Genomic DNA, 16,754 nt, shown 5'->3' with positions numbered 1-16,754 from the left:
CACCCAGCTTGCCCCTCTGGGCCTCCAGCCTGCAACACCCAGCTTGCCACTCTTGTCCAGAAATCTTTCTCATCCTGGAATACCCCGCTTGAGGCAGCCTCCTTACCTGCCTCTGTGTCTAGTTCTTAGGTCACTTTGCCTTGATTCAAGGCTCCCCTCAGGCTCCCCACCTACCCCTGGCTGCTGCTCCCAGGAATCTCATCTCCCCTGACCCAGAGGTGCCACGTAAAAGTGTGCAGCAGTGTTGCCATCAGTGCAGCTTGCTGCAGCCCAGCCTCTGCTCCCACAACCCCCACATGACAGTCACCGGCCCAGGCGCCTCTTGGCTTGTAGGAGAGAAGAGACAAGGCTAAGTGGCCCCCAGGATGGCAGAATGATGCCAGGCAGGCGCCTGACACACCTCTTGGACAAGAAAATATTTTTCTTCCTCCTAATAACAGTTATTAAGGGCCTATGCCTGACACAGTGCAGCCAGGGGCTGGGCTTTGTTCTCTGTATGGCTCCCATCACCCTGGGCCCCCACCCCTAGGCCCAGACCCAAGGCTAGGATGTACCATCCACCCTCCCATTGCCCTTCACCCACTCAGCCCATAGGGAGCCTGGGGGATCTAATTTGACTTACATGCTTTTATTATCAGGATATCAGGGATCCCTTGGAGCCCTTTTCAGCTCAGTCTTTACATCCCTGCCCCTCTCAGTTGAACTCCTTTGCATGGATGCCTAGTACCACAGTCCAAAGTTAGGGTCAAAGACTACTCCTGCTGCCCAGATGCTCATGCATGCAAATAGATATGCACCCAGACACATACACGAGAACACATAAACAGGAGTTCTCCGGTGGCTCAGCAGGTTAAGGATCTGGTGTCATCCTACACCACAGCCACAGCAATGCCAGATCTGAGCCATGTCTGCAACCTACACCACAGCTCACGGCAACGCTGGATGCCTTAATCCACTGATCAAGGCCAGGGATCGAACCTGCATCCTCATGGATATTACCTGGGTTCTTAACCCACTGAGCCACAACAGGAACTGCTAAAAATAATTTTTAAAAGGAACCCAAAGTATGTACCGTTAGGTAGACATATATGAACTAAGGGATAAACACAGGAACTGAGCCACATAGAAACATGCCTGCCTCCCCTCCCAGGAATGCTTCCCTGACCCAGATAAAGTCCTGTTCTCCCCCTTAACAAATCCAGAGATAAAGGCCCTGCCACCTTGGCTACCCCACAGCTCATTTCCCTCCCACCGTCTCGCTCTGCTTACTCACACACCCCTGCCCCTCACCCCAGGGATGGGCCTTCTTAGAGTACCTGGTGCTCTGGTGTCTGCCCCTGCCCCTGGGGTGGGATGGAGTGGCCCAGCCTTTTTGCTCTCGGCCCACGGCTCTCCCCTGCCTGTCCTGAGCCCATCACTTCCAGGTGCCCCAGCCCTAGCTTCACTCGCTTTACTCCCAGGGCCCAGCTTGATGCAGGGAGCCTCCAACCACACCCCCCTCTCGCCTCCTCTGTGCATATGTTGAGCCTCGTGTGAAGCTCTATGGGCATAGAGAAACCCGGGTCTGGTCTGAACAGGATCACAGGCCAGCTAGAGCAAGTGCAGTCAGTACTAAGCAAGGTCTCCTGCTGTCCCCGTCATCCTCATTGGAACTTGTCCCTCCATAGAAAGGTGGTGCCTCAGGCTGGCACCATACACCCTTGTGACCACTTCTGCCTGGCCTCCCTTCCTCACCAGCTGCCATCTGCTGACTCCTCTCCAGCACGAAGCCTCCCCACCCATGCTCCTGAGGACTCTGGGACTAAGGCCCTTGTTGGGGGCAGAGAACAGAAGCTTGCCTGCCCTGTCTGCCTCCAGAGCTTGAAGTCCCTTACCCCCATCCTCTCAAAAAGCTTTCTCACTAACCATTTAATACTCGACTCCTGAGGAGGCGGGGAAGACTGGGGTCTGGCCGCAGATCAAGAGCTTCCCTGGAGTTAGGGCTGTTGGGAACACAGCCATCTGAAGAGCATTTTTCACTGGGACTCTGGAAGGTCAGGGTTTGGAGGAAACTTGCGAGGAGCCTGGTGGGGATGGGGCAGGTGGTGCCGGGGTGGGGCAGAGCAGGCGGGGGGGAAGGAGTATGTGCTAAGGGCCTGCTATTTCCCTGGACGGGCGAGTCCCAACAGCAGGCAGACAGGTGAGGCTGACCCGACAGGTTCCAGAGGCCAGGGGCAATGGGGCGGAGCATGGCTCTGACTTAGGGTAACAACAGGCTGCGGGCCCTGCCACACACACAGCAGGCCGGCAGGAGGCTGTTCTGCTGGAATCTTCCTGCTGCCGGCAGCCCAGGGTGCAAGACCATGGAGCCTGCTGGAGGGTGAGGGGAGCCGGTGGGCAGACATATTCAGAGGCCCAGGGCCTGGGGGTCTGGGTGCTGAGGGCATGGCGGGGCCCCTGCGGGGCCGAGTGGAGGAGCTGAAGCGGCCCTGGTGGCGGGAGAGCTCACCCCTGGTGCTGCAGCACAGTGAGGCGGCCCGGCTGGCGGCCGACGCCCTCCTGGAACGGGGCGAAGCTGCCTACCTGCGGGTCATCTCCGAGGAGCGGGAGCTGCCCTTCCTGAGTGCTCTGGACATGGACTACATGACCAGCCATGTGCGTGGGGGCCCAGAGCTCAGCGAGGCCCAGGGACCAGAGGCCTCGGGGCCTGACCGCCTCAGCCTGCTCTCCGAAGTCACCTCGGGCACTTACTTCCCCATGGCGTCCGACACAGACCCCCCAGACCTGGACTTGGGCTGGCCAGAGGTTCCACAGGCCACAGGCTTTAGCCCCACCCAGGCTGTGGTCCACTTCCAGCGGGACAAGGCCAAGAGCATCAAGGACCTTCTGCGTTTCCTCTTCAGCCAGGCCCGCACGGTAAGGGCCTCATCTCTTGAGACACTCATTTCACAGATGTAGAAATCGAGGCCCAGGGAAGGCTAGAGACCAGCCCAAGGCCATGCAGCAGCTGAGGGCAGCACTGGGATGAGAACCCTTGCCTCCTAGCAGATCACAGGCTTCTAGAGGGTGGGCATGTGTTTTTACCTTGGTAACCCCTTGGCAATCAAGGACATTATGATAAGCATAGAAGAGGGGATGGGCCCCAAGGATCCCGCAAACACCCTGAAAATGCATGCAAAGTGGTGCTCACTGCAGAGCAGGATCCTCTTTCTTGGGAGAAGGTCCTTGGCCTTCATCAGATTCTCAAAAAGCCTAAAGACCAGGCTGGGAACCCTAACCTTGGTGAACATCTGAGCCATCCCCTTGACTTTGAGGGGAGCAGACTGAAGCCAGAGAGGGGCTAGGACTTACTCAAGGAGGTCCAGTCAGTTGTTAAAACAGAACCCAGGGCTCAGGGAGAGGAGTCTAGATTCAGGCCCTGGACCCCAGGCACAATCCTGCCTCCTGATACATGGTCCCAACCACACCTCACCCCTTTCCCACTGTATCTCCAGCTGGGCCTGAAGCAGGGGAAGGGGCACTGGTGCCTGGGCCTCAGCGTGGCCTTGAGGGCTGAGCTTTTAGCTCTGTACCCAAAGGAAAGAGGAGTGGAGGCTGCTGACTGGGCCCAGGGAAAGGGAGCGAGAGCTCAGGAAAAAGAGAAGCAGGAGAGCAGGTAGGAGTGTTGGTGTCTGAGAAGGTTCCAGTCACAGGCTAGCACTCCTGGATCCCTGACCTCTGATTCAGGAGGCAGCAGAATGGATCAGACAACCCCAGGTTAGACTCAGGGCCCTTGCTTGGGGAGCAGCCCAAAGAGCACCTGCTGCAAATGCTAGGGGCTGGGATCTCACTGGTACCACCAGAGCTGCCCAGGCAAGCCTCCCTATGCCCCAGGCAGGGGAGGGCCAGACCTGATTGGCACTGGGAATGGGGTTATTAGTGAAGTGGCTGCTGTCATCACTCCTGTCCCTTTGATCTGTCCTTGTCCCCCCACTCACCCCCCGGGCCAGGCCTGTGCCATGGACGAGGGCATCCCTCAGTGCCTTGGCTTCCCAGCTCCCATCTAGACCCTCCACTCCAAGCCAGGACTAGGCTTTCACTCTGGGCTGTCACTGGCCCTCAGAGTGATCTCAGGAAGTGCTTCCTCTCCCTGCAGCCCAATGTCCTTGTTTGCGAAGGAGGCAGCAGAAAAAAAAAAACATTTATTGAGCTTCCATTGTGTGTCGAGTATTTTCACATTCAATTCCCTACTATCTGTGAGGCAGCTAGCATCATCTGCATTTAACAGACTAGGAAGTTGAGGATCCCAGAGGTGAAGCAACCCACCCAAGGCCAGATAGTTAGGAAGTAGTAGCAGAGTGCAGGTTCGAGCCCATTTCTGTCTGGCTCCAGAGCTGGAGTGTGTGGCTCTGCACCTCCTGCTTCTCAGCCGGGACTGGGAGAGGAGGGGCTCGTGGTGGACAGTGCAATGGGAAGAAGAGGTGGTCAGGGGCTTGGCTGCACTAGGGGGTTTTCAGGGCTTCTCTGAGGCGACCCATGACATAAGGGAGGTCGCCAGTCCCAGCACCTCAACTGAGCGTGGGTGGGAGTGAGGGAGTCTCTGGGTGGAAGATGGCACGCCAAACTCTGCAGCTCTGTGGGAAACTGAGGTGGGTCTGGCAAAGGGCACTGAAGACCCCCAGTAACTGACCTGCAGCTCTGATCCTTGGGAAGTGAGCCTCCGTCAGATAGTCCCTGGCTGGAGCTCCAGGTAGAGTCATTGGGGGGAGTGTGAAGAGCTGCACTGGGAATCGGATCTGGGTTCTGCTTCTGAGTCTTCCTCCCCCGCTGGTCCTCAGGTTCCCCAGATGTAGAGCAGAGCTTTAGACTAGTGCAGTTGATCCACAGACATCTTTGAGAATCTGATGACAGGTAAAAAAGCATCCTCAGAAAAGTGCACACTAAAACTTTCAAACAATTCTTGGGCTTCAAGACAGTGAAATCTCCTTATTTCTAAGCCAAGAACCCCTGGGCTAGGAGTTCCCATTGTGGCTCAGTGGGTTAAGAACCCGACAAAGCATCCATGAGGATGCAGGTTCCAACTCTGGCCTTGCCCCGGGGTTTAAGGACCTGGCTTTGCCACAAGCTGCAGTGTAAGCCACAGCTGCAACTCATCCAGAGTTGCTGTGGCTATGGCCAGCAGCTGCAGCTCTGATTTGACCCCTGGCCCAGGAATTTCCATATAGTGCAGGTGCAGCCCCTAAAAAAAAAACAAAAACAAAAATAACCTCCCCAGGCTGGATCCCCACCAAAAGCCCTCCAAATTCAGATGTTCTCACAGGCTCTGACCTGCTGCTTTTCAGTCCCAAGCTCTTTTCCTGGGCTCCAGCCCCGGGCCCTAGGCTGAGCTCCGCCCCTCCTTCCTAGGTGATAGCTGTGGTGATGGACATATTCACCGATATGGAACTTCTCTGTGACCTCATGGAGGCCTCAAGCCGGCGTGGTGTCCCCGTCTACCTGCTCCTGGCTCAGGAGCACCTGAGGCACTTCCTGGAGATGTGCTACAAGATGGACCTCAATGGAGGGCACCTGCCGGTCAGCGAGGGTCGGGGGCAGGAACCAGGGGGTGGGTGGGGAGTCAGAGAGGGTAGAAGATTCAGTTGTGTGGTCCATGAGCACTGAGGGGGGATCAATGGGAGTGTGGGGCCACGTTATCTTAGCCATTTTTGGTCAGAGCCCATGGGATTTTAGACATGGCTTGAGCCCCATTCTCTCAAGGTCACCTCCACCTCCCTCCCTCCTCGGGCCAGAACATGCGTGTGCGGAGCACGTGTGGGGACACATACTGCAGCAAGGCAGGCCGCCGCTTCACGGGACAGACCCTGGAGAAGTTCATCATCATTGACTGTGAGCAGGTGGTGGCGGGCAGCTACAGGTAAGTGGGTAGAACAGGGATGGGGTGTGTGTCTGGGGCTGGGCCACTGGCTGGCGTGAGCACCTGGGATCTGGCAGCTTTGAGCTTTCCTTCCTTCCTTCCTCTATCCTTTCTAAGATGGACTGAGTGGCTGCAGTGTGTCAGGCATGGTGCTGGACTTGGAGGATACTGTAGGGAGAAAGACAGCTCCAGATGAGGCCCTGGAGGAGCTTACTCTGTGGAAGGATTGCTTTAATGCCCTTGACATAGAAAATAACTCTTGCACCTTGGAATTGGAGGGACTTCAGGGAACCTTGGTCCATTTTACAGATGGGGAAGCTGAGATCGAGATGGGAAACTGCATGCCCAAGTGGACTAAGCTGAGCTAGAGCTGGCACACACTCTGAAGTCAGAGCTCTGCCCCCTCACATGGGCCCTCATGGTGGTGGTGGTTTTGTCTTGCTCCCCTGGTTGTGACGCCTGCCTAGCCCCCTGGTCCTGCACTTTGCCTCCTGACCTTGACCCTCTGCCCCCAGCTTCACCTGGCTTTGCAGTCAGGCCCACACTAGCATGGTGCTACAGCTGAGGGGCCGCATCGTGGAAGACTTTGACCGGGAGTTCCGCTGTCTTTATGCCGAGTCAAGGCCCGTGGAGGGCTTCTGTGGAGGCGAAGATGCCCTCTCTCCCAGGGCACCGTGCCCTCGCCCAGTGGCCCTGGCCTTCAGGCCTGGCATTCCCAGCACATCCTCGTCGCCCTCCAGCACCAGCCTCAGTAGCATCAAGCGCTCCCCTCACGTAGGCCACTCCTCCTTTCTCGCTCTGCCAGGAGGCGGTGGCAGCAGTGACACGGGTATGGGATCCTCATCCCTGGGCTCTGCCCACTGTGAGGCCAATGGCCAGCCAGCCCTGCAACGCCAGCTGTCAGACGCTAACCATGGCCCCCTCCTAGGGCCCTACAGGGCCAACCTGGGCAAGCTGGGGGCGTTCCCATGGTCCCAGTCCTCCCCTGCCCTCAACCACGATAGCACTAGCCCCGTGAATCTGGCAGGGGGGTCACCTCTGCTTGTTCGCCCTCGTCCCCTCCTCCTGTTTCCCCGGGCTGTCCCACCTCTGTCCCGACTCCCAGAGAACGGGGTCCCAGGTAGCCAGGAACCTAGCCCCCCACGAGGCCGCTGGGTACCAGGCTCAGCCCTGGAGGCAGTAGAGGAGAATAAGGTGTCTCTGAGTCAGAGCCATGGCCGGCTGGATCTTCTCGTCCCCTTCTCCAGAGGACGAGAGGCAGGAGGCCCTGATTCTGGGGCGACCCCCAACTCAGGTTACCTGTGTCCTGGTGAGCAGGTCCTAGAGGACAGGCGGTTGGCCCCAAATCAGAGATACAACCAGCTGGATCTTCTGCCCCAGGCCCAGGGTGCTGGGGGTGTCCCTGAGTCAGGTGACCCCCGACCTGGCCATCAGACCTCAGAGGACAAGAGACTGTCCCCAAACCACAGCCATGGCCAATTGGACCTCCTGGTACAGTCCTCCAAGGCTGGGGACTCCAGAGTAACCCCAGAAGCCAACTCCTCAGCCAGGACGGGCAAGCAGGGTCCAGACGAGCGACGACAGACCCTGGGCCACAGCCACCTGGACCTCATCACAAAGTTTGGCCCATTCCGGGGCGAGGGTCCTGGGCCCAATGATGTCCCCAGACCAAGCCCTGCTCGAAAGGCTGGAGTGGACTCTGGGGATGAGAAGCGGCTGACTCTGGGCCACAGCAAGCTGGACCTCATCACCAAGTATCATCAATTGCAGGGCACCAGGCAGGGACCTGAGCCTGGCCTCCTACGGGGCCCCACAGGTGGCCATCACAATGGCAATAGCAACGGCCTGTCTGAGAATGAGAAACGGTTGACCCTGGGCCACAGCAAACTGGACCTCATCACTAAGTACAACAAGTCCAAGTTCAAGCTGCTCCGAAGCCGCTTTGAGTCCTAGTCCTGCTCCTAGAAAGGACCTAACTGTCCTCCATCTACTGAAACTCTAGTTTTGCTCAGGTCCCAGAATCATGGGTAGGAGCTTGGGCAGGGGCTGTATGGGGAGGAGAGGGAATCTAGAAGCCCAGGTTAGCTATTCCCTCAGCTCAGGATTCTTGCCCACACGCACATGCACACACACAGGGAAACAGAAGCCACGGTTACTTGGCACCTGCCATTTGTCACTATGCTGGGCACATCACATCATTACATCTTATCCTTCATCCTCACAACACCCGACAAGATAGACATCTAGTAGTTATACAATTCTAGGATCATAAGTATTATCTTCCCTATATTATAAATAAATATGGAGGCTGAGACCCAGCCAGTTTGATGACTTACTTGGAATCAGGTCCAGGTAAGTGGCAGGGGCTCAAACCTGTGTCTCTGACTCTTAATTTCTTATGACTGTGTTTCTGCAGAGACAGGACACACAATATCAACAGTTCACATGTCCCCATGCACTTGAAATCCATATACCATAGAGATACCTCCAAATGCCTGCACAATATATACAGCACACTGACAGGATGCACAGCCACAAACTGCACACCCACCAATGCAGTCCCTGCAATAAACCAAAACACTCAGGATTCTAGTTATAGGTACTCAGTAAATGCCATTCGGCTAAATAAATGGCTACATTCCGTGCACACCATAGATCATTCGGGATCCATCGACCATAAATATGCACATAACCACACACACAAACAAGCGTGCATGCACCAACCAGTGTCTCTTTGTAAGCTGTGTATCCAGTCCTATGCTGTCATACCATAAGGCTGACAAAAGCATCAGATTCAGTCCCTGGGAGACAAGGATTAAATGCATAAACCATTGGTGAGCAAGACAGAGCTGTAACTAATTAAAAGCTAACCAGTGACAGAAGGTGGTAGAGAAAGGAGGGCAAAGAGTAGTGGTGATGATGGAGTGGTGAGAAAGTTTCTTAGAAGAGGCAGCTTTTGAGCCAAGCCTTGCAGGGTGGGAAGAATTTGGACAGATGGAGGTGAGGGTTAGCAGAACTCCTGGTAGAAGTAACCAGGTGAAGAGAGGCCTGGGAGAGGACTGAGGGAGTGGGTCTGAGATGAACTGGGGAGGATGGGGAGGTCGTGGATACTCAGAGTCTGACACACACACACACACACACACACACACACACACACACACACACCATTTTGCTGAGTGTCCCTAGAAATATAGGCTCCCTCAGATAGGGTCCTTTTCCTGAGCTTGCCACCTGCCGGGGACTGTATATGTGATACAAATCAATAAAAGTGGACATGCTATGACCCAGTCGCAGCCTAGTGTATCCTGAGGAAGGCGTAGTTATAAAACTGCAGGCTGGGGACTGGGGAAGGGCATCATCCAAGGAGGGCTCCCAGATGGAGGAGAGTGGATGGCTGCAGACGGCTGGGGGTGGGGTGGGGGGAGGATAGGGGCTCCAAGCTTCCCTATGCCTTCTCTGTGAGTGACATTCTGAGAGACTCTGGGGCTTTTGCAGATTCTATAAAATGTGGGCCAAATTCATGCCCTCCAGTCCACCAGAGCAGGTCTCCTGATAGCTACCTTCTATGAAGTGGGGAGGGGTGGGGTAAGGGGGGGGGAGGGGGAGCAGAAAGTGGCTGCTTTGTGTGATTAAGCACGTGCTAGGGGCACATAGTGGGAGCTCATCAGCCCCCACACCCTTGCCCATTCTGGGTCCTCCCTGACACTGCTTTATCCATCCTCCCCCCTGCAATGGTTTCCTTTACTTCTCTGGCCGCACCTCCTTCCTCAGCCTCTGTCGCGGCCTCAGGTCTCACTTCTGCCTAGTGGACACGTTTTCCATGAGTTTCCTCATCCACCCCAGGCTTCAGTCCCAAATCTCAGCCTTTCAGTCTCTCCAGGGTTCCAGATCAGGCCTGAATATCTGTCCCGCACTTCATTCTATCCCTCACCTCCCCACACCTGCTCTTCCTCCACAGACTTTACTTCAATAAATACTTTCATCAAACAACCCATCTTCTGGAAGACATCCTTTTTTTTTTTTTTTTTTTTAAGGGCCGCACCTGCCGCATATGAAAATTCCTGTCTAGAGGTCGAATTGGAGCTACAGCTGCCAGCCTATGCCACAGCCACACCAGATCCGGAGCCCCCCTGCTGCGATCTTCACTTTGAGGCGACTCCGGATCATTTAACCCACTGAGCGACGAGGTCAGGGATTGAACCTTCATCGTCGTGGATACTAGGCGTGTTCTTAACCCGCTGAGCCACAACGGGAACTCCCAACTCCTCCATTCTGAGGCCTCACGTCCAACCAGCATTGGTCCGGACGTACTTTCTACCTAGCTCCTGATAGAATGAGCAAATGAATGAATGCGAGCTTTGTTGGAGGCGGGGCCAGGTGGGGTCGCAATCCTATTACTTGCAACCATAGAGTCCGCTCGGAGGCCAGAGCTAGAGTGGCCGCATGCGTGGCTGGGTGTGCCGCGCTCTCTCGGAAGTCTCCTAGGGTTGAGGCGGAAACGGGGACCTAAGGAGGGTTGGGGAGGACTGCTGTCGCGTGTGGAGATTGCGTTTACCTGGTGAGCGGTTGTGGCGAGAGACCGAAGGCTCAGCTCGGGCCGCCCTGCGTCGTGAGCGGTGGGGGCCCAAAGATTCGGGGCGGAAGAGTTTGGAGGGGCGCGGTGGGCGGGACCCAAGGTCTGAGGGCCCGAGACGGCCAGGGAGGGGCGCGGCGGGCCTGACGCGCAGCGGCCAGGGGCTGGACCCGGGAGAGGATCCGCCGCGCCTGAACTCCCGTCCCCCCAACCCTTAGGCCTCATGGCGGTCCGAGCGTCGTTCGAGAACAACTGTGAGATCGGCTGCTTTGCCAAACTTACTAACACCTACTGCCTGGTGGCCATCGGAGGATCAGAGAACTTCTACAGGTGCGTAGGAAGGGAGTCCGGGCCCGCGGGTATTGTATGGGTGGGTGGCGGGGAAAAGTGCTTGGAGTCGGGGGCTGCGGCAGAGGGAGGGCTCAGGCCCTTAGGCTCCTGTGCCCACCGAGCTCATGTCTCTACAGTGTATTCGAGGGAGAGCTGGCCGATACCATTCCCGTGGTTCACGCGTCCATCGCCGGCTGCCGCATCATCGGCCGCATGTGTGTGGGTAAGCCGGATGGAAGACGCCGAGGGAGGGCGTGGAGCTTCCCAGCGCCTCCCTAGAAGGGACCCTTAGTGACCCGGGGATTTCCAGGCTTTCATCTATTATCGCCGGAGATTGCAGAATCCCTCAGGCCCGGGCCAGACCAGGCTTAAGTGCCAAAAGATCAGGGGCCATCCCTGGCAAAGGGGCTTCTGGATCATAGTAATCACCAATAACATTAAGGGGTTTCACTTTTACACTTGTTTCATTCCTTTTTAACGAAGATCCTGAGAGGTAGGAATTAATGATCTAATTTGACTGATGAGGAAGCTAAGACTCAAAGAAGCCTGGTGAATCACCCAGTTCCACACCTAGTGTGAGGGAAGATTAGATTGTCCTCTCTCCTAGGCCACTGACTCTGGGCAGATTCCTTGGGGCTCAGCAGGCTTCTTTTGTATTCATGGTCCATCCTTGCCTCATCCCTCTTAATATGGGTCTCTCCAGGGAACAGGCATGGTCTCCTGGTGCCCAACAACACCACCGATCAGGAGCTGCAACACATTCGCAATTGCCTCCCGGATTCAGTGCAGATCCGGCGGGTAGAAGAACGGCTCTCAGCCCTGGGCAATGTCACCACCTGCAACGACTACGTGGCCTTAGTCCACCCAGACTTGGACAGGGTGAGGCAGCCCAGTTTGGCCCAGAGTCACAGGCTATTAGCATAGACAGTGGTTAGCCACTGTTTTTGCCTATCAGGCAGGAATTAGGGGTCTCTCTTGCAGTCTCTTTTTATATCTGGGCTCCTGCAGTTCAGGCACTCTTTGGAATATTGTGATCAGTGTCAGGAAGAAGCTAAGGAGGGTATTAATCCTTTCAGAGTCAGGGAAATTAATCCATCTGGTCCTGCAAGGTGACTCTTGAATGTGGGTTAGAGGGAAGGAGGGTCATGTGGAGACCAGCCTCTGGCTCTTCGGGCATGTGTGGATATTAGACACTCCATAGCTGGCCTAGACTCTGCTCCAAGTTGTATTCCCTCCTTTTTCCGGGCGAGCTTCCACATGCAGCTACCTGGCAGAGGAATGAAGCTTAGGGAGTCACACCCTGGGTGGATCTGGGTGTGGAGGCCCTGGGTTCTTTGATCAGCTTGTTCTTAGCCCAAGCACTGCACCTTTGGCTGACAGGAAACAGAAGAAATCCTGGCTGATGTGCTCAGGGTTGAAGTCTTCAGGCAGACAGTGGCTGATCAGGTGCTGGTAGGAAGCTACTGTGTCTTCAGCAATCAGGGCGGGCTGGTGCATCCCAAGACTTCAATCGAAGACCAGGATGAGCTGTCCTCTCTCCTTCAGGTCCCCCTTGTGGTAAGCATTCCTATTCTCTGGCCCCTGTCTTCTGCTGGAGCAGACCCCTTTTGCCCAGTATTCAGGAATCTGGGTTATTACCTGTCACAGTTTGGGGTTGGGGCTGAGGGTCAGGGAGCAGGGTTTGGTGAGTATCCTCATAAAGCAGGGGAGAGACTGGCTGTTGGTGCTGAGATTCACACTGAGCTGTCCCTTGGCAGGCGGGCACTGTGAACCGAGGCAGCGAGGTGATCGCTGCTGGGATGGTGGTGAATGACTGGTGTGCCTTCTGTGGCCTGGACACAACCAGCACAGAGCTGTCAGTGGTGGAGAGTGTCTTCAAGCTGAACGAAGCCCAGCCTAGCACAATTGCTACCAGCATGCGGGATTCCCTCATTGACAGGTATATGGGCCTCTCCTTTTGAGAGGAGGGGAGGGAGATGCTGCCTGTAACGGGAGCCACGCTGTATTAGTACTGGTAATTTCTTCTGCATGTGAGGCCACCTCTGCACACTGCTGAGCAGGCACAGGGTATAGTTAGCAAGCAGTGCTGGGTATCTGCCTATCCCCATCTCTGAAGACTCTGGTTCAGTGTATCCCCTCTCTGTCTGTCTTATTTTATAACTGACCACGTTGTTTTGTAGTTTGTATCATCCTATGTGTTGGTGTTTCCAGCCAGTAGACAGAAGAGAGCTTTTTTGAGGGAAGGAGGGAAGGCTGCTTTTAGAAACTGAGGCGACCCTAGGTGCCTAAGGAACTCAGGGTTGTGAGGATGGCATCAAAATCATAGTCATCTGGACTTATGTGGATTCAAAACAAAAGCAGGTTCTTGGCCTTAACCCTGGAGATATTGGGGTGGTGGGCTCTAGAAGCTCTTCCTTTGGAAGAGCAGCAGGTGCTGGATATTTAGCATTCCCCCCACCCCCACCGCTCCATTTAGGCTCCTTCTCAAGGCATAGGATAGAAACTCCAAAGTAGAGCAAGTGGCCAGTAGTAGTAAGAAAGTGACTCCTTTCTTACCAGGGACAAAATTTCCCTTCATTTTCTCTCCTTCATTCATTTAGTAGCCTGATGGTCATTGACCCCTATGGACAAGGCTCCATGTGGGATAGTTAGGCAACTTTGTGCTACATCATGGCTCTGAGGGACTCAGTGCAGCAGGTAAGAGAAGATGTAGTGGCCAGGAGTTCCCGTCGTGGCGCAGTGGTTAACGAATCCGACTAGGAACCATGAGGTTGCGGGTTCGATCCCTGCCCTTGCTCAGTGGGTTAACGATCCGGCGTTGCCGTGAGCTGTAGTGTAGGTTGCAGACGCGGCTCGGATCCCGCGTTGCTGTGGCTCTGGCATAGGCCGGTGGCTACAGCTCCGATTGGACCCCTAGCCTGGGAACCTCCATATGCCTCGGGAGCGGCCCAAGAAATAGCAACAACAACAACAACAAAAAGACAAAAAGACAAAAAAAAAAAAAAAAAAAGATGTAGTGGCCACATAGCCACTTCAAAGATGAAATATCTGGTGCCTTACATGGCTTCAGAAGTTCCCATGAGACACTTTGTGGAATCCAGGAAGGTTTTGTGGAGGGCAGATCATTTGATCGGGGCTTCAGGGAATGAGAAGATAATTGGATATGCAAAGATAGGGTGAGGAAGCACTTCAGACAGACCCAGAGATGGGGAAGTGTGAAAGGTGTGAAGGGGAAAGGTTTTATTCCCAGAGTGTTGTGGACTCTGAATGTCCATGTCAGAAAGTTTTGACTGTAGACTTGTTTTTTGTCCTCTGGTCTATGTTGGGATACTTGTTAGGGTAGATTCCTGGCATCACTCCGCAGACAGATTCTCTTAGTCTGGAGTGGGACCCAGCCAGGTATGGTTGTTTTAATAATCTTCCCTGGGTGATTCTGGTGGGGGCAGTTTGGAGACCACATTGACAAGCTCTGCTGTCAGCACTGGAGAGCAGGTGAAAGGGTCTGAGCAGGAAAATGGTACCAGTGGTTTTGTCATTTGCTCAACAGCTTCTTTTTTGAGCACCTACTATGTGCCAGACAGTATGATGTGATGAATAAAATAAATCCTCCCTTTTTGGGACTTGGAATCTCATAAGAAAACAGTACTTTCACAATTAACTATTTAATTAAAGAACAGAACAACAACAACAAAAACTTCTTAGCAACCTAAGAACAGAAAGAAATTTGTATAATTTGATAATTGGTACCTACTCAAACCTACAGCAAGTGTTGCATTTAATGGTGAAACTTTAGAGGCTGCCAGGCAGAATTGCCTACAGTCAGCAGCACTGGTCAGCATTGCAGTTAGATAGGTAAAGAAGTAGGTATTGGAGGAGCTCCCTTTGTAGCTCAGGGGTAACGAACCTGACTGGTATCCATGAGGATGTGGGTTTTGATCCCTAGCCTTGCTCAGTCGGTTAAGAATCTGGCATTGCTGTGGCTGTGGTGTGGGCTGGCAGCTACCTCTCCAATCTGACCGATAGCCTGGGAACTTCCGTATGCTACAGGTGCGACCCTGAAAAAAAGACAAAAAATTAAAAATATAAATAAATAAAAAATAAAAAAATCTTGAAAAAAATTGGTTTTGGAAAAGAAGAGACAAAAACTCCTTAGCTTATTTTGGTTTTGAAACTGTTGAGTTTGAGGTGCCCAGGAGACCTCACAAGGAAGGTGTCAGGTAGGCAATTAGAAATACATCATTTTTTAAATTGTTTTATTTATTTATTTATTTATTGCTTTTTAGGGCTACACTTGTGGCATATGGAGTCCAGGGGTCCAATCAGAGCTACAGCTGCCAGCCTACGCCAGAGTCACAGCCACGCCAGATCCTAGCCACCACAGCTTACAGCAATGTCAGATCCTTCACCCACAGAGCAAGGCCAGGGATTGAACTTGCAACCTCATAGTTCCTGGTCAGATTCATTTCTGCTGTGCCACAATGGGAACTCCCATACTTCATTTTTATAATCATATGCATGATTATCACCTTCAGGAAGAATGTCCTGGCCCCAAACCCTGCCGATGGGGAATTTGTGGCCTGGGCATGTCCTTTCCTCTCTTTTGAGCCCCTTTGTTCCCTTGTCTAATGGCTGTTGGACTTGACCTGTGAGGCTCTGATTTGTGATCAGTAAGGGTTTGTGGAAGTTATTGAGTTGACCCACCTGAGTGGAGAAGTCACTTTTACTTTTTAAACACTGAGAGTTCTAGACTTGTGACTCATGGGAGCAGTGGAATCTGGAAGGGGCTCTGAGTGTGGCTTTTCTGGGCTGAGCGGAAGCAGAGGTCCTGGGGTGAGGGTGGAGGGAAGCACATTGAGAGTGGAGGGTGAGGTATGCTCTGTGAAGCACCTACTGACAATGCTCCTTCCTCTCTCTCTAGCCTCACCTGAGTCACCTTCCATGCTGTTCCCTGGCTCCAGGCCCTGGACTTGGGCTCCTTCTTCACGTCCCACCCAGTCTGTCTTGGATGCTGGCAGGGCAGTGGCAGAGAGCTCACTTGGACTCGTGGCTGGATGCCCAGCCCTTCACCTGTGCCCATCTCTTGAATCTATAGCTAATGTAAAAATCTGCCACATCATGCTGGCTGGCAGGTCCTGTGGCTTCTGGTTGAGAGCTCTTTTGTCCTGTGCCACCCCATTAAAGGGCAGTTTCCTCTGACCATTCTGAATGTGTTGTTTGGGGAACCTCTGCCCGCATTCAGCTCCCCCGTCATTGTTCAAGGGGAAAGCGGGGTAGGAAGCACATACACTCCTTAGTTCTGTAGTCTCCCACTCCCCTCTCATTAAATGAGTGGCTTCATCCCAGAGCAAGAGGAAGAAGTATTCTCCCCTGTAATTCTTTGATTTTCCACACAACTTCAGCCTCATACTTGAGGTGAGGTGAAGTGCGCACATTCTTCAAAGGACGAGAATCTGTTTCACCTCTCTCTTAGGACGGTGTGAGGCTCCTGAGCTGTTCTGGGGCACCTAGCTTTGAGCCAGGGTGGGTGGAGGTTGCTGGCCTGGCTCCTAGGCGCCCAGGACCATCTCAGACCAGTCTCGGCAAGCCCTTTCCTCAGCAGGGCTGGTTGGAGCGGCGTCCAGTGTTTCCTTGTTCTCGCGAGGCGGGGCCCAGGGACTCTGGGGCAGGTCTGGCCGGATGCTGGCGGGTGGGGCCGGGTTTGTTGGGCCCCGCCCCTGTGCCCTGAAACTTTTCGTCCCCGAGGGCGGGGCCCGTGCGTGGTGACGTCGCGACGCCAATCCCTCCGGGCGTCTGCGCAGGCGCGACGTGGGCGGAGGTTACCGCTGGTATCCGCAGAACCTGCTCTGGCTGTGTGAGGTAGGGGCGGGCCCGGGCGGGGAGCCGCCGGCTTGCGGCCGGGGTGGTGTACGGCCGGCCGCGCACCTCACGGGGTTCTCCTCATGCAGAACATGGGCGCTCAGCTGAGCAGCGGCTTGGGCA

At 54.5% G+C, this 16,754-nt stretch overlaps 2 protein-coding genes across 3 annotated transcripts; both read left to right on the top strand.

The window, feature by feature from the left end:
• On the top strand, window positions 944–9,282 carry FAM83C (family with sequence similarity 83 member C). The gene is made up of 4 exons (XM_021078085.1): window positions 944–2,895; window positions 5,365–5,532; window positions 5,748–5,872; window positions 6,388–9,282. The coding sequence occupies exons 1-4, from the start codon at window positions 2,425–2,427 to the stop codon at window positions 7,823–7,825; spliced, it is 2,202 nt and encodes a 733-aa protein (XP_020933744.1). The 5' UTR covers window positions 944–2,424; the 3' UTR covers window positions 7,826–9,282.
• Window positions 10,349–15,972, top strand: EIF6 (eukaryotic translation initiation factor 6). 2 transcript variants are annotated; one of them, XM_021077274.1, is made up of 7 exons: window positions 10,349–10,488; window positions 10,664–10,775; window positions 10,913–10,998; window positions 11,479–11,654; window positions 12,156–12,332; window positions 12,533–12,714; window positions 15,694–15,972. In XM_021077274.1, exons 2-7 carry the CDS (start codon window positions 10,669–10,671, stop codon window positions 15,701–15,703), a joined length of 738 nt encoding a protein of 245 aa, XP_020932933.1. In that variant the 5' UTR covers window positions 10,349–10,488; window positions 10,664–10,668; the 3' UTR covers window positions 15,704–15,972. The 2 variants fall into 2 exon arrangements, with proteins under 2 accessions (XP_020932933.1, NP_001230506.1); NM_001243577.1 differs by having other exon boundaries at window positions 10,372–10,430; window positions 15,694–15,971.

This window comes from Sus scrofa, chromosome 17, assembly GCF_000003025.6.
Source record: "Sus scrofa isolate TJ Tabasco breed Duroc chromosome 17, Sscrofa11.1, whole genome shotgun sequence".
Lineage (NCBI taxonomy): Eukaryota > Metazoa > Chordata > Mammalia > Artiodactyla > Suidae > Sus > Sus scrofa.
The sequence above is the reverse complement of the archived record's forward strand: the minus strand, read 5'-3'. Positions and strand labels throughout refer to the sequence as shown.